This window comes from Hyla sarda, chromosome 9 (genome assembly GCF_029499605.1).
Source record: "Hyla sarda isolate aHylSar1 chromosome 9, aHylSar1.hap1, whole genome shotgun sequence".
NCBI lineage: Eukaryota > Metazoa > Chordata > Amphibia > Anura > Hylidae > Hyla > Hyla sarda.
Window position 1 is genome coordinate 22475075 of NC_079197.1, and position 14600 is coordinate 22489674.

Genomic DNA, 14600 nt, shown 5'->3' on the forward strand with positions numbered 1-14600 from the left:
GTCCCATCTGTGTCGCAGCTCTGTTCAGAAGCTCCATCACGGACTCCGTCTCTGACAGTAAAAATGAGTCGACAGTAAATTTCATAACGGACACATACGGGTCCAGACGGATCCCTCTGACTTTAATGGGATCCATCTTGATTCCATTGGGTGTCCATTTTTTTGCATGATTTAAAGGGGTACTCCGCTGCCCTGCTTCCCAGCGTCCGGAAGTTTATTGTTCCGAACGATACGTGTGGGCTTCCGTGTTCAGGCCCGCCCCTCGTGACGTCACACCCGCCCCCTCGCCGTCTTGCCCCCTTCCCATAGACTTTCGTTGAGGGGGCAGGCGTGACGTCACGAGGGGCGGCCCTGAACACGGAAGCCCGCACGCAGCGTTCGGAACAATAAACTTCCGGACGCTGGGAAGCAGAGCTCCGGAAGCAGGGCAGCGGAGTACCCCTTTAAGCGGAATAAAAATAGCTGCTTGCAGTACCTTTATCCCCCCCCCCCCCCCCCCCATCCTCTGCTCATGCCCAATAATTTTAACAAATTCTGTGAATGGAAATCTGACGGAGATTTGAGACTAATCACAACATAGTAACAATTCTGGCATTAACAAACTCTATAGGTGCGAGGTTAATAAACATTGCGGATTGTTTCACAGTCATAGGTTTACTGTGTTGTTTACTTCTATATGATGAAAATCAATGTTAAATGATTATTCTACTTTGTCAGGTCCCAGATGGCTTCATATCCCATTTCTACTCCGTATCGGAGCATGTGAGCCCTGTATTGGCTTATGGATTTCTAGGTCCAAAAGAAAATTTAACAGAAATATGTAATTTCTTTAAGGTAAGGTAAAATAATAAAATTTTTTTTTGGTTCATTCTCCACTTTAAAGGAGAAGTACACATGGTGTCCTGCTGCTGGGGCCTTCAGCGATCAGTTGTGCAGCGACACTACAGGTGAAATGCAGCTCTACACAGATCCCATTCAATTCTAAGGCCCAGATTTATCAAACTGTGTGAGAGAAAAAATAGAGGGATTTCCCCACAGCAACCAATCACAACTCAGCTAACGAGCCCTAGTAAAGTGAAAGCTGAGCTGTGATTGGTTGCTGTGGGAAAATCCCTCTTTTTTTTTTCTCTCACACAGTTTGATAAATCTGGGCCAAAGAGTCTCTGTCATGTAACGAACCTTATGACATGTGACAGAGACTGGGTGTTCAGACCCCCCCACGATCATTAGAATAAATGAGGAGAAGTAGGTGATTTATAATGGAGCTTATATCCTGCAATTCTAATTTGGTGGATATGAACACTTAGACCTCAACCTATCAAAACTTTTGACATGTCTCTTTGACATATACATAAAATTATGCAATCTAATACAAATAGACATAAAAAGTAATATTTGAAGCTGCTCTTTTCTAGTTCCATTGAGTTTTGATTTTGACAGTAGGAACCAATTACCTTTTCATTAGGTTACATATACGATATATGAATAGTAGATGCAAAGTAGAAGTGAATGGCAGGGCACTCACCATCCGCACTACCTGTTGCAAGACTACAACTCGCTGCATGCCCTTACAGTGAGGACATGCTGGGAGTTGTAGTTGTGGCGGGTGGTTGCAGGCCGGTGGTCTCGGCCATTCACGGCATCGCCCGGAAAATATGAAATCACAGTGTAGTCTCATGTTTCTGGGAGCCCTCCACTGCCCCGGCCTGCATCAACCACCCCCCACAACTACAACTCCCAGCATGTCCTCACTGTAAGGGCATGCTGGGAGTTGTAGTCTTGCAAGAGGTAGTGCGGGTGCGAGATGAACAGCGACGCTGCGGCAAGAAGAGCGGCAGTGGCCGGGGTGAGATGTGTGGCGGAGGCAGGGTGAGATGTGTGGCGGAGGCAGGGTGAGATGTGTGGCGGAGGCAGGGTGAGATGTGTGGCGGAGGCAGGGTGAGATGTGCGGCGGAGGCAGGGTGAGATGTGTGGCGGAGGCAGGGTGAGATGTGCGGCAGCCGGGGGGAGATGAATGGTGGCAGGGTGAGATGTGCGGCAGCCGGGGGGAGATGAGCGGCGGGGGCAGGGGGAGATGAGCGGTGGCGGCAGGGTGAGATGTGCGGTGGCGGGGTGGGGGAGATGAGCGAATGCGGGTTAAGATTACGGGGGAGGGGGAGATGAAGGGCTTTGCAACGGCTAGCGGGATGGTGGTAGATGAGGCTGGCATTTTAACACCAAAGTGTTTTTATAAACTACAACTCCCATCATGGGCGTTGTAGTTTAGAAACGGGTGTCTCCAGCTGTTGCTAAACTACAGCTGCCATCATGGTAGTTGTAGTTTAGCAACAGCTGGAGTCTCACTGTTCCTAAACTGGGAAGAGCTGGTACCAACAGGCCCGGAGCGTCAAAAAAGTAGTAAAAACTTTTTAAATAAACACAGAGGAGAGGAGGTGGTGTTTCCCAGTGGTGTTTTGAAGTTATTTATTGGTTTTTGCTTATGTGTGCTATAAAAATTGCATTCTAAAGTAATTAGTTTTTTGCTTATGTAAGCCAAATTTATCAACCCCCTGTGATAGTATGATGAATACGTCATACATAAGCAAAATTCAAGCAAGAAGAAATTACTACAGAACTCGCTTACCAAAGCCAAACAATGATGAATGTTCCCGTATATAAATGTTTGCGCAACTAGTGTGCCTCTAGCTGCTGCAAAACTACAACTTCTAGCAAGCCCAGAAAGCCTTTGTCTGTCTGGGCATGGTGGGAGTTTTAGTTTGCAACAACTGGAGGCACCCTGGTTGGGGAAGCACTGTACTATATTGTGTGCTCGTGTGCTGCAGAGATTGCCCGTGACTTTTAAACATCCTGCCAACTGTCCGGCAGGCAGGTGCAAAGAATAGTTTGTGCCGAGGATGGGATATAAGGTCAGGATATGAGGCCAAGAGCATCATTGTTGCTTTTGCTTCCCCGCAAGGTTTAGGTGAGAGGACTGGGTAAAACGGAGGTATTCTGCTAATATATCATAACATCCCATTGGCTTCTGTAGTTAATAATCTCGCTTGATTTGTACTATTATCTCTGCATTATAACCTTCTGCTTGTGTCCCCCAACAGCACCAGATCGTGCAGTATTTAACGGATATGTTTGACCTCGATAAAGTGAGATACACTACAGTCCAATCACTGGCAGAAGATATCCTGCATCTTTCTCACAGGCGGAGTGACATCCTCCTGGGATATCTGGGTATAGACACTGTAAGAGAAGCAAATGGCGATGTCCATGTTGGCAAGACCACAGAAGAAGTGCTTCACCTGTGACTGCAATGATTCAGAATGTAACCACATTGACACTAAAAAACCTTCTAGGCCTAAAAAGCTTTAGAGGCCTATGGCAAGTGTCAGGCGGCAGTAATACAGCTACATTTTAACAAGCCTATTACCGGACCCTAATCCTGCGATTCTGCAAGCCTGATTTAGTAGGACCACAGTGATATTTTGGGTCTTTGTAGCTGTATTACGTTCGTCTCTAACCAGTTTAAAGTAGTAAACTGAAGCCTGTGGCGGTCCAGCTGTTGTATGTGATCACCATCCTATGGCTATTTCCTATAGTTTCCTAAGAATTGGAGAGGCACAGGTTATGGATTAGAGATGAGTGAATGTTCAGTATGAGACACCAAATCTCAGGTTCTTTGATTTCCTGAAAGTCTGTTATGACTTTTCCAGGCAATGTGGATAACGTTTTTCTAGACAAAACAAAGCGACCGCCAATAATTGAGATATGGCGATGAATACAGTTAGTTTGCTCATGTATTGTGGATCATTGACCCAAAGGACCTTCTCCTCGAATTATGAGCGGACAACAGAAATCTCAAGACGGAGAGGATTTAGTGACTTTCTTATCTTATTTTTAAATTATAATGGCACAATCTGACATCTACTTTTAAAACCGTTTTCTGACCACAGAATCAAATGGAGATTAGAAGACTCTAATTTCAATTCATCATTTCTATTATGAAGAGTTTTTAAAGAAAACAAACAAAAAAAAAAAAAACTAATGGACACGCAAACAAAAAAAAAAGGTTGCTACATTTTTAATATTTTTATTTTTGTCTATAGTTGACTTACACCTTATACCTTACCTGTGAACAGACCGGCAAGAATATGTAAATTGGAAAGTATTAACAAAAAATGAAAATGGAAGCCGTCCTTCTTGTAGCTACTGTGTAAAATACATGTCTGGACCATAGATGGATCATTAATATTCCAGATAGAGATGAGCGAACTTACAGTAAATTCGAATCGTCACGAACTTCTCGGCTCGGCCGTTGCTGACTTTTCCTGCATAAATTAGTTCAGCTTTCCGGTGCTCCGGTGGGCTGGAAAAGGTGGATACAGTCCTAGGAAAGAGTCTCCTAGGACTGTGTCCACCTTTTCCAGCCCACGGGAGCACCTGAATGCTGAACTAATTTATGCAGGAAAAGCCATCAACTGCCGAGCCGAGAAGTTTGTGACGAATCAAATTTACTGTAAGTTCGCTCATCTCTAATTCCAGACTATAATTTATGACAGTGTTTCCCAACCAGGGTGTCTCCAGGTGTTGCAAAACTACAACCCCCAGAATGCCTGGACAGCCAAAGGCTGTCCAGGCATTCTGGGGGTTGTAGTTTTGCAACATCTGGAGGCACACTGGTTGGGAAAAACTGATCTACAAGCTGTGTAACGATACAGGGCAGGACCGCATGCTGCAGTACAAGCTGTCAGTGCCGGCACATGAGATCCTTCTCCTGAATCTCACTCACATTATTTAATTTTGGAAGTTTGAAGTGTTGGATTGATGTAAACTTTCCTGCCAGTCCGGCTCTGGGTCTATTCTTAACCCAATGCTTATCGGTAGGAATTCCTAGAGTACATGCATTCAGTGGGTAAAGTTGAGATTTCGCTAATGGTTATTTATTAACTGTACTACCCCCTGCCCCCCATAATGTCCTTTTTAAAGTATCCTAATAATTTCTATCGATGGGTTCACATCTGTGATTGCCAAGTATTGTGACTTTTCTTTGTTGTTGCACTAATGTACTGCTTTGTATTATTGCACATTTTACTGACATATCAAATAATGTTATATTGTATTTGTGTTCAGAGTGTAGTACAGTGTTGTCATCCGATGACCGGTCTTTATCCTCTTGCTAAATACTTGCACAAAGATTTGATTAAAAGAGAGATTTTTAGAGGGTTGAGTTTATGCGGAAGTATTCACCCAGTGCTTTGCATTGTTTAGTATCAAACCAAACTAGTTTATTGAAAAGTGCATACGAAATGACAAAAGTAGAATAATAACAGCTGGGATGTAACCCAGGCAGAGAAAAGTAATGTTATCTTTAGGTGAAAACTAGAGATGAGCGAACTTACAGTAAATTTGATTCGTCACGAACTTCTCAGCTCGGCGGTTGCTGACTTTTCCTGCATAAATTTAGTTCAGCTTTCCGGTGCTCCGGTGGGCTGGAAAAGGTGGATACAGTCCTAGGAAAGAGTCTCCTAGGACTGTATCCACCTTTTCCAGCCCACGGGAGCACCGGAAAGCTGAACTAATTTATGTAGGAAAAGGCATCAACTGCCGAGCCGAGAAGTTCGTGACTAATCAAATTTACTGTAAGTTCGCTCATCTCTAGTGAAAACCAACAAAGAAAATACATAAACAAAATGTGCTACAAATTGCGTAGTATAAAAGTACACATGCCATCTCAAAAGTAGATATCAATAAAGTGACATGGTGTACCTGAGATCAGGACAATTAGAGGAAGACAACAGAATTTCTCAAACAAAACTATAATATTAACCCTGGCAATAAAGGCATCCCGAGGACGTTCAGGTTTTTTCCATCCAGAAGTGATATGAATACGGGCAGCTAGCAACACAAAATTAGATACGAAACAGTCTAAAGGACATATGAGAAGGTTTATCACTTAGGAGATAAAAGGAGGGAGTATAAGGGCAAGTAAAACCTGTCAAATCACGTAAAAAGGTGTAGACTGAAGGGCAACTCCACAATATATGATACATATTACCTATACTAGGGTAACCTCTAAAGCAGTAGGGAGAGGAAGATGGAAACATAGCATGCAAGCGAGCCAGGACATAATAGGCCAGATGCAATATTTTTAAGGAGATCTGCCAGCAGGGTACAGATAATGTGATGTTAAAATTTGCTTCCCACTGTAACATATAATAACATTTTTGGTCCTTTGACAGTGCATATAAATGAAACAACCAACCTCTATGTAGAGGGGAATAGCGGGAAGTATTTTCAAGGATAGTGGAAGAGGCTGTCCTAGTGCCGGGGACCTAGGAGTGAAGAAAAAAAAAAAAGACCTGGTGGGAGCCTAAGAGCTGGGAGGGTAAGGCTAGGATTCCACTTGTTTTTTTGTTCTGCGTTTTTTGGGATTAAAAAACGCCTGAAAAAACACCAGTGCAATGTCCTGCGCCTGGCGTTTTTTCATTTGTGTGGAAATTGCATTTTTGTCACCTTTTGGCGTTTTTTTTTTTTTTTTTTTTTTTTTTTGGTACCCAAAATACCAAAAAAAAAAAAAAAAAAAAAGGATGCTGCAGTGATGGAGAACATTTTATTAAACGAAATGTATATATTTTATAACAAACTTTTTATTTTTTAATAAAGTGTGTGTGTTTCACATTTTTTTTCTCTATTTTTAACTTTTTTAGGTAGTACTACTACTCCCAGCATGGAACAAACTGTTCCATGCTGGGAGTAGTAGTACCTGTAGTAATAGACAGATCGACCCGGGTCTCAGTCCTGACACCTGATGCGATCGTCCATTATATAGCACAGATGCTGCTGTATACAGCGCTCACATCTCTGCACTATACTCCGGCCAGTGATGTCATTCATATTTCCCTCCCAGAGCTGTGATTGGCCGGATGATTGCAGCCAATCACAGCTCTGAGAGAAATATGAATGAGTGAGTGGCCGGCCCGGAGTATAGTGCAGAGCAGGGATGCAAGCGATGTATACAGTCGCTCCATCTCTGCTATAGACAGGACGATCACAGCGGGTTTCAGTAGTGACATCCACTGTGATGTGTCCTTAGGCAGGCAGGCACTACTACTCCCAACATGGAGCACACTCTGCTCCATGCTGGGAGCTGTAGTATCTGCATTAATAGACAGATCGCAGCAAGTGTAACTTCTGAAACCCGCTGCGATCTGTCTATTAATGCAGGTACTACAGCTCCCAGCATGGAGCAGTATTACCTGCAGGTATGGAAAGATCACTGTGGGTATCACTTCTGACACCCGCTGTGATCCTCCTGTATAATGTATGGATGCGGCGGCCACTCTCCTATGGTCCCCTGCACGGCCGTATATATACACATATTCCTAGAGCTGTGATTGACTGGAACCATCTGGCCAATCACAGCTCTGCGGGAAATATGGATATGTGTATATATATATATATATATATATATGTCAGGGCAGGGGACCATAGAAGAGCGGCCTCCGCATCTATACATTATACAGAAAGATCACAATGGGCGATTTGTCTATTAGTACAGGTACTACTACTCCCATCATGGAACAGTGTGTTCCATGCTGGGAATAGTAGTACTAACTAAAAAAAAATTAAAAAATTAAGAAAATAAGTGAAAAACACACAAACAATAAATTTTTTATAATTGTCGGCTATATTTTTATTTCCCCGCACACATAAATTGATCCCTGTTTAAAAAGTATTTTTTTTGTGATAAAAAAATTAAAATTTCGTTAGATACAATTTTCCTTCACTACTGTATCTTTTTTTTTTTTTAATGGTACCCTACGAAATTTTATTCAAAACAGGTATCGCCATCACTTTTTTGGATCGCCAAAGTCCAAAAAAGATTAAAAACCGCCTGCAAAAACGCCAAAGTTAAAACCCTCATATCTGTTTTTCTTGGTGTTTTCTCACTTCCATAGACTTCTATTGGAGCAAAACGCCACAATTTTGACTAAAAACGCCTGTTTGAGCTACAGACAGCATTTTTTGGAAAATGCAAAGGAGCTGAAAAAACCGCCAAAAAAGTGAAAAAACGCCAAAAGGATAAAAAAAAAAAAAAAACGCCAAAGTGAAAAACCAAGTGGAATAAGAAATTTGCGATTTCTCTTTGATTTACAGCTAACATCTGGCCGCAGCGTTTTTTGGCCCAAAAAAACGCCATGCGGCAGAATTGGTGTTTTTCTTGGCCCGGATAAAAAGCAGGGTTCAATAGCAAAGGCATTAGAGGAGAGTGATAGACTGCAGAGAGTAGAAAGAGTGCACCTGTCGCCAAAGAGCGTGAAGGACCACAAGAGCAGAGGAAGGAAGTAAATGGGCCTTCAATCACATTGTTTTAAGTGTAACTCTGACATTTGTTTGGCGGCAGGATACCAGTTTAAGATCTCACGGGAACTTTGTAGACTGAGGCTAAAGCAATCAGAATAAGGATTTCCCAGAAGTCTTGTAGACTTGCATGGGACTTCCAGCATATCTGTTTCTGGATTCCTTTTAAGTTGCTGGTAGATTAACACGTATCCTGCCGCCGAACCATATTGGAGTTATGCTTTAAGGGTACGAACACACATTGCTGATACACTGCAGATTTTCTGAAAATGTGCCAAAGGTAGAACTTGATTCAGCTGGAAGGGGACATATAATGGAAGCTGTACTACTTTCCCTCTTCCAGCTGGATTCACTTCTGCCTCTGCAAATTTTCTGCTGCAGAAAACATGCAACGTGTGTTCCTAGGCAAGGTAAAGAATAGTTGTCCAGCGCATGTTCCCGTTTAAAATCCAAATCTTTATTCAAGCATATACACCCGGTACGAAAGGCAAGGTAGACACAGGTGACGCGTTTCAGCACGTCAAAGGGCCTTAGTCATACCATATGATGACTAAGGCCCTTTGACGGTCTGAAACGTGTCACCTGTGTCTACCTTGCCTTTCTTACCCGGTGTATATGCTTGAATAAAGATTTGGATTTTAAACGGGAACGTGCGCTGGACAACTATTCTTTACCTTGCCATTGCCAGTACCAGGGTACGGTCCGTACCAGTCCGTGCGCAGTAGGACGTAGGAGATGGAGCTGAACATGGTTTGCACAGCTTTCACAAACGTGTGTTCCTACCTTCAAAAGTTTTTTCTGACACTCACTAAAGGCTTATGAATATGATAAGCTTTATTGTCTGATTCAGTGTTTCCCAACCAGAGTGCCTCTAGCTGTTGCCAAACTACAATTTCCAGCATGCTGGAAGTAGTTGTTCTGCAACAGCTGAAGATACCCTGGTTGTGAAATGCTGTGCTTATTGGTGGGATACTCAGCTGACCTAGGTGTCAACGTGCCATTTCTCTCCCCCAATAATCATGCCTTCTTGGGCAGACCAATAGAAAGCCCTTGTGCTATTGGCATTGAACTGTGGTGATTTGAAAAGGTAGTGAACTACTTAGTGCAGTACACAGCTGCTTTCTCCTCACCTTCCCAGATGCCCATGCTGCTTAGCCATACTAGCCTAACAACAACCAGGTTCCCCAGCATGTAGCTGCTCACTGTGATATTCTTATTCACTCCGAGCCTCAGGTAGTCATGCTACATTCTTGCCTCCCAGGTTGATGCCATGGTCCCTGTATCTTCTCTCCTGACATGGAAGTGCTAGGTGAGGTGTGGGACTGTATAGAACAAAAATAACATTACTTCTTTGTTCAGATGGATATTTCATCTAAACTTTAGTCCATCTTATGATTTTCTTTTATATCACAGAGGGTAGTCTGGGAGTTTGGCCCTAGTATCTACCACAAAATGATTTTAAGACAAGCAATTGTGCCCAAAATAAAAATGTCAGCAAGAGTTATCCTGGTCTCCTGGTATATATGCCTCATAGCTGCTAGTAAGTAGTTTTTGTCTTCTATGAAGATCAATAGATGCACAAGACGGCCAGCAGAGAGATATACAGTAGGTCAGAGATCTTAAATACTGTAAGCTTGAGAAGCCACCTACAACAATAAGAGCAAAAAAGAAAAGACAATACCTCAGCTCCTGAGTTACAAAGCTGGCTGACAGCAAGATCTGGTCCCTGAATCCGTACTTTACAAAAGGAAACAATTGCTACAGAATACACATGAAAAAGAGAGACGGGAACCGTCTCCAGAGAGGCTTAGTGCAGAAGATCCAAACCAGAAAGCTGTAGCCGCCAAAAAACACTGTCCCAGGGGCACCGCATGAGTACCCGGGGAGAAGAGAGGACACCACACAGGCTGAACAGCAGGAAGAAACCACAGCCATGCTGCAGCTGAAAAATGGCCTGACTGGAACAACCCGGTAGACAGACTTTCCGTCCAACCCCGGAGTAAATGGACCCCGAAGGAGGAAAAGGAAAGTAATGAGTAACTTGGAAAACCGGAACGGCGATATGGAACTGAAGGCTCTCAAGACCTCCCCACCTGTATGGGGAGCAAAACCAACAACTGTGAAACGCTCCGGGAAACATACTGCTATGTCGGAACAAGAAGAAGAGCGGTACAGAAAGACCGCCCCACAATGGAATTGTGGACCGGGACCGCAATCATCACGAAGGACAAGGAAGACCAACCCAGAAGATAAGGTACACCACAGCAGTCTAGGAGAGAGCCCAAAACAAGGACTAATTGGTCTTGGACCCAGCGGTGGGAGCGAACCACTCCCAGCAATGTTGCGTCAGGATGGAAATGGAGGGAAAAGCAAAAGGGGACCAAGCTTGGACTCCCAGGCTCTGGGCACAAGAAGGTTACTCCAAAAGATCGGAGTGGCAGTGTAGCGCCACCGACACTGACAAAGGGAAGGATGAGCATACTCTTCCTGGATATTGCGCCCAGGAAGGAAGAGAGCAATGGCAGACTGGCTGTAGCTGAGCTATACACGATTGCATAAACTCCTCCTATAGAGGGAAATGCCCTAGCTGCATGAGCAGCAGTAGACAACCAGTAACAGGAGGAGAGCAAGGCTGCAATATTGAGCAGTAAGCACACAAGCAGAGCCGGCGAAAAGCACTTCCGATTGCTCCCAGCAAAAAAAAAAAAAGATTCAGCAAGGTACCCCACCATGTAGGGGAAGTGCAAGATGGCTCCATCTTGGCAGAAGAAAGTGCTCAGTGAAATAGTCCCCGTAGCGGAGGGGAGAACAAGGGGAGGTGAAGATGAAAATGAAACTCAGGCACTGACCGTGCCAAGGTTTCTGATCCCAGTACCCCCTGTGGAAGGGAATTTCCCAAGAGTGCCATTAACTGTATTCTCGAGCTGGGAGATACTTCCATATGTAGTTATGTCTTTGTAAGAAGCACATGTAGCAACCTACAGCATTGGGAGGAAACACCCCATTGGGGTGAAACCTTGGACCCTGCGAAAAAGTGTGTGTGTGGGGGGGGGGGGGGGGGCAGAGGGTGCGGCCACGGAGCCATCCTGGCAACAGAGCAGGCGCCCGAGCCACCCCGTACAGGAACCCAGGAAGCTACCTGGAGGCATGAAGGGGGTGGGGGTTACAGAACAGGTCGTCGCTCCGGCAGGCTCCATGCCCGAACAGAGGTGCTCAACCGCCACAAATCTGTGGAAACAATTACACAGGAAGGCCTGAGGTACACCCCACCGAAAAGGAGGGGAGGAAGGCTCTACATGAGCAGGGTGGCCAGAGCATATATAGGGACACAGACATGGGTACCTCATGATAGTAGAGGGGTACCAAGACTACCACACCAGACATCCAAATGTCCGGAAGCATGGAAGTGGGGTACCGGAACTCCAGCCGCAGAGACATAAGGCATGTGAGAAATGACAGGCGATAGAGGAACCACGCAGACCACTGTCTGGCTTACTGGTATGGGTCCATGGTATGTAACAGGTCACTCCGTCGGACACCTCGCACTGGCCGAGGGGTACCGGAATGTCAACCGCTGATATGGCAGATATGAGATCGGTGACCTGTGGTGGAGGGAATCATAGTGTATGCACAGCCAAGAACCCTCCCCTGAAGGACACCTCCAGAAAAATGTCTGACTCACTGACATCAGTCCCGTGTACCTGCAGGGAACCCTATTCCAGATTTCTCCCACCAGCAGTGAGGGACTGGAAACCCCAGCCATGCACACGACAACCCAGGGATGGGAGACCGACTGCGTCGGAAAACATGCAGACAACAGTCTGGCTGAACGAGTACACCTCCAGGTGCTGGCGAAAAAGGAACAATAGTCATATCGGGATCACTGTGCCCCCTTGGTCGCATGTGGGAGGCCTAGGAGCCATGGGTAGAATCTCTGCCACCCTGGGAGATCAGGGGAGGCTGAGGAGCCATGGATGGTATCCCTGTCACCCTGTATAGGGTCCACAGGACACGTCAGGGCACTTCTTCGGACACAGCGCACTGGTAGTGGGGTACTGGAACTCCAGCCACAGAGACATCAGGCATGTGAGAAATGAGAGGCACCGGAGGAACCAAGCAGACCACTGTCTGGCTTACTGGTATGGGTCCATAGTATGCAACAGGTCACTCTGTTGGACACCTCGCACTGGCCGAGGGGTACCGGAATGTCAACCCTGGATGCGGCAGATATGAGATCGTTGACCTGTGGAGGAGGGAATCATAGTGTATGCACAGTCAAGAACCCTCCCCTGATGGATGACCGTTGGAGGAAGAACCCCCGAAAAGGCCCTAGGCGTCTGCCAGGAGTGCAAAAGCCCTGTAAGGGTACCAGAACTGTGCCCCAATAGCGAGGGACTACGACCAGCCATGGGCACAGTAAACATGGCATGGTACACAGTGTAAGGGAAAACCAGGCACGGAATGTAACCAAATCTCCAGGGGCCGCGTAACGGCCCGCCACCGCGGTTCGGATATGCTCCCTCACAGAGTGAGAACTGCAGAATTAGGTATGGCAGGGGCATAGGGCAAAAAACATGGTGCCAATAGCGCTATCTGGGAAAAAAGGCGGACCCCGTATAGAATCCCAGAAAAGGACCCAGCAGATATTAATCTGATAAAAACAGATATTACGGGCAAAAAACTGTAATAGCTATGAGCTGCCGCAGAGGGAGCCACAAAAAACACAATACCATTAAAGGGGTACTCCGCACCCCTAGACATCTTATCCCCTATCCAAAGGATAGGGGATAAGATGTCAGATCGCGGGGGTCCTGCTGCTGAGGACCCCCGGGATCTCGGCTGCAGCACCCATCTGTATGGCTTCCGGCAACGCTGGAGGCTTCGGATCCTGACCACAATGGCGGAAGAGCGTGGATAGGGGATAAGATGTCTAGGGGTGCGGAGTACCCCTTTAACAGCCGCTAGAGGGCGTTTTCCAGTCAAAGAGACCAGAGGAAGAAAATTCGCCCTGCGAATTCCCGGCATTAACCCCCGAGCCCAAGCCAGGATACGCTACGGGGGAAGGAGAGGGGCGGAGCTAAACTCCGTCTGAGAGAGGTGCAAAATTGCGCCGATCCTTGCCAGTGAGGACAGGAGAAGAGAGGAACTGTGGGAGTCCTGTGAGACACCCTGGGAAAAGGGCCCACCCTCCAGGAAAGTGATGCTCATCACTGCTGGAGCCGAGAGGGGGGGTCACAGCTGCGGATGGAAAGGATCCGCAGGCTGGGACAAGCAATACCGGCAGTGCCTAAGTAGTAAAACGCACGCCCTGGCATGTCGCCGCACAGCTGCACTAGGCCAGCAGCTGTGTACAGCCAGCGGTGACTGTGAGAGCAGGGAGATGCAAACTAAACAGGAGAGGGGATGCAGTGTGCTGTAGGAGCGCTTGCCGCTACAAGGCCAGGGGGGTGACAGCGGTGCCCGGCTAGACAGGCTTCCGTTGGGTTGGAGGTGAAATGGCCCTGAACCAGGGAGTCAGAGGAGGGAGACAGCCTCTGACATCCCTGGTAGCATGAAGAATTACTGCAGCGCCTTAAGCCTGCAGGGCTTGCTGTGGGAGGAGGGCCAACGAAAGGCGCTGGGCTTTTCCTGTCTAGCGCTCCCAAGACAGCGCCGACAGAGGGGGGAGAGAGTCCTCCCTCAGTTAGTCTCCAGATTCCCGCCCCGAGCACGGGTAGAAGGGGGCGCCATTATGGGTCCCGCTGGCCAGCAAGCACCGGAGGAGATCTGACCAGCTGAAGTAAATCAGTGGCCGCAGAAAGTACAGGGAGCAGCTGCAAAAGCTGACAGCTGCCCTGAGACAGAAACGGCTGCTGTAACTGTGAGTGGGCGGGTGCTTGGAGGGGGGATGATATACTCACCCAGACAGCTTCAACCAGCTTATGGCCACGCTGCATCATACCAGGCTACGACAGCGGGACGAGCAGGGGCAGTGGGGGACCCGGACCCAGGGTACAACCTCCAGGTGCTGGCTGTTGGCGAGAAGGGGTTAACAGTACATACTCTATGTCTGTGCCAATTGTGACACATATAGGGGAACAGGTAGCATCATGCTCCTGAACCCCACCTGAAAATGAGAAACAAAAGGGAGGAAAAAAAGCTAACTGAACAGCCCTTACTAGAAAATAATACAAAAAGACCAGATCTGGGGAGCTCCCAGACCTGTGTTTTGCCTCTTACTGACACTAGCTAAAACTGATGACCTTACT

The 14600-nt window shown here is 46.5% G+C and overlaps 1 protein-coding gene and 1 long non-coding RNA gene across 3 annotated transcripts in view; one reads left to right on the plus strand and one right to left on the minus strand.

Moving 5' to 3' along the window:
• MIGA2 (mitoguardin 2) overlaps positions 1–4324 on the plus strand; it is a 30475-nt gene extending 26151 nt beyond the window's left edge. For both annotated transcript variants that reach the window (XM_056538770.1, XM_056538771.1), the window contains exons 15-16: positions 718–834; positions 3096–4324. In XM_056538770.1, the coding sequence (XP_056394745.1) occupies positions 718–834; positions 3096–3299 (321 nt within the window). In that variant the 3' untranslated portion in view covers positions 3300–4324. The remainder of the gene's footprint in view (positions 1–717; positions 835–3095) is intronic.
• LOC130290739 (uncharacterized) overlaps positions 1–14600 on the minus strand; it is a 34164-nt gene that overhangs the window by 6455 nt on the left and 13109 nt on the right. The window lies entirely within an intron of this gene.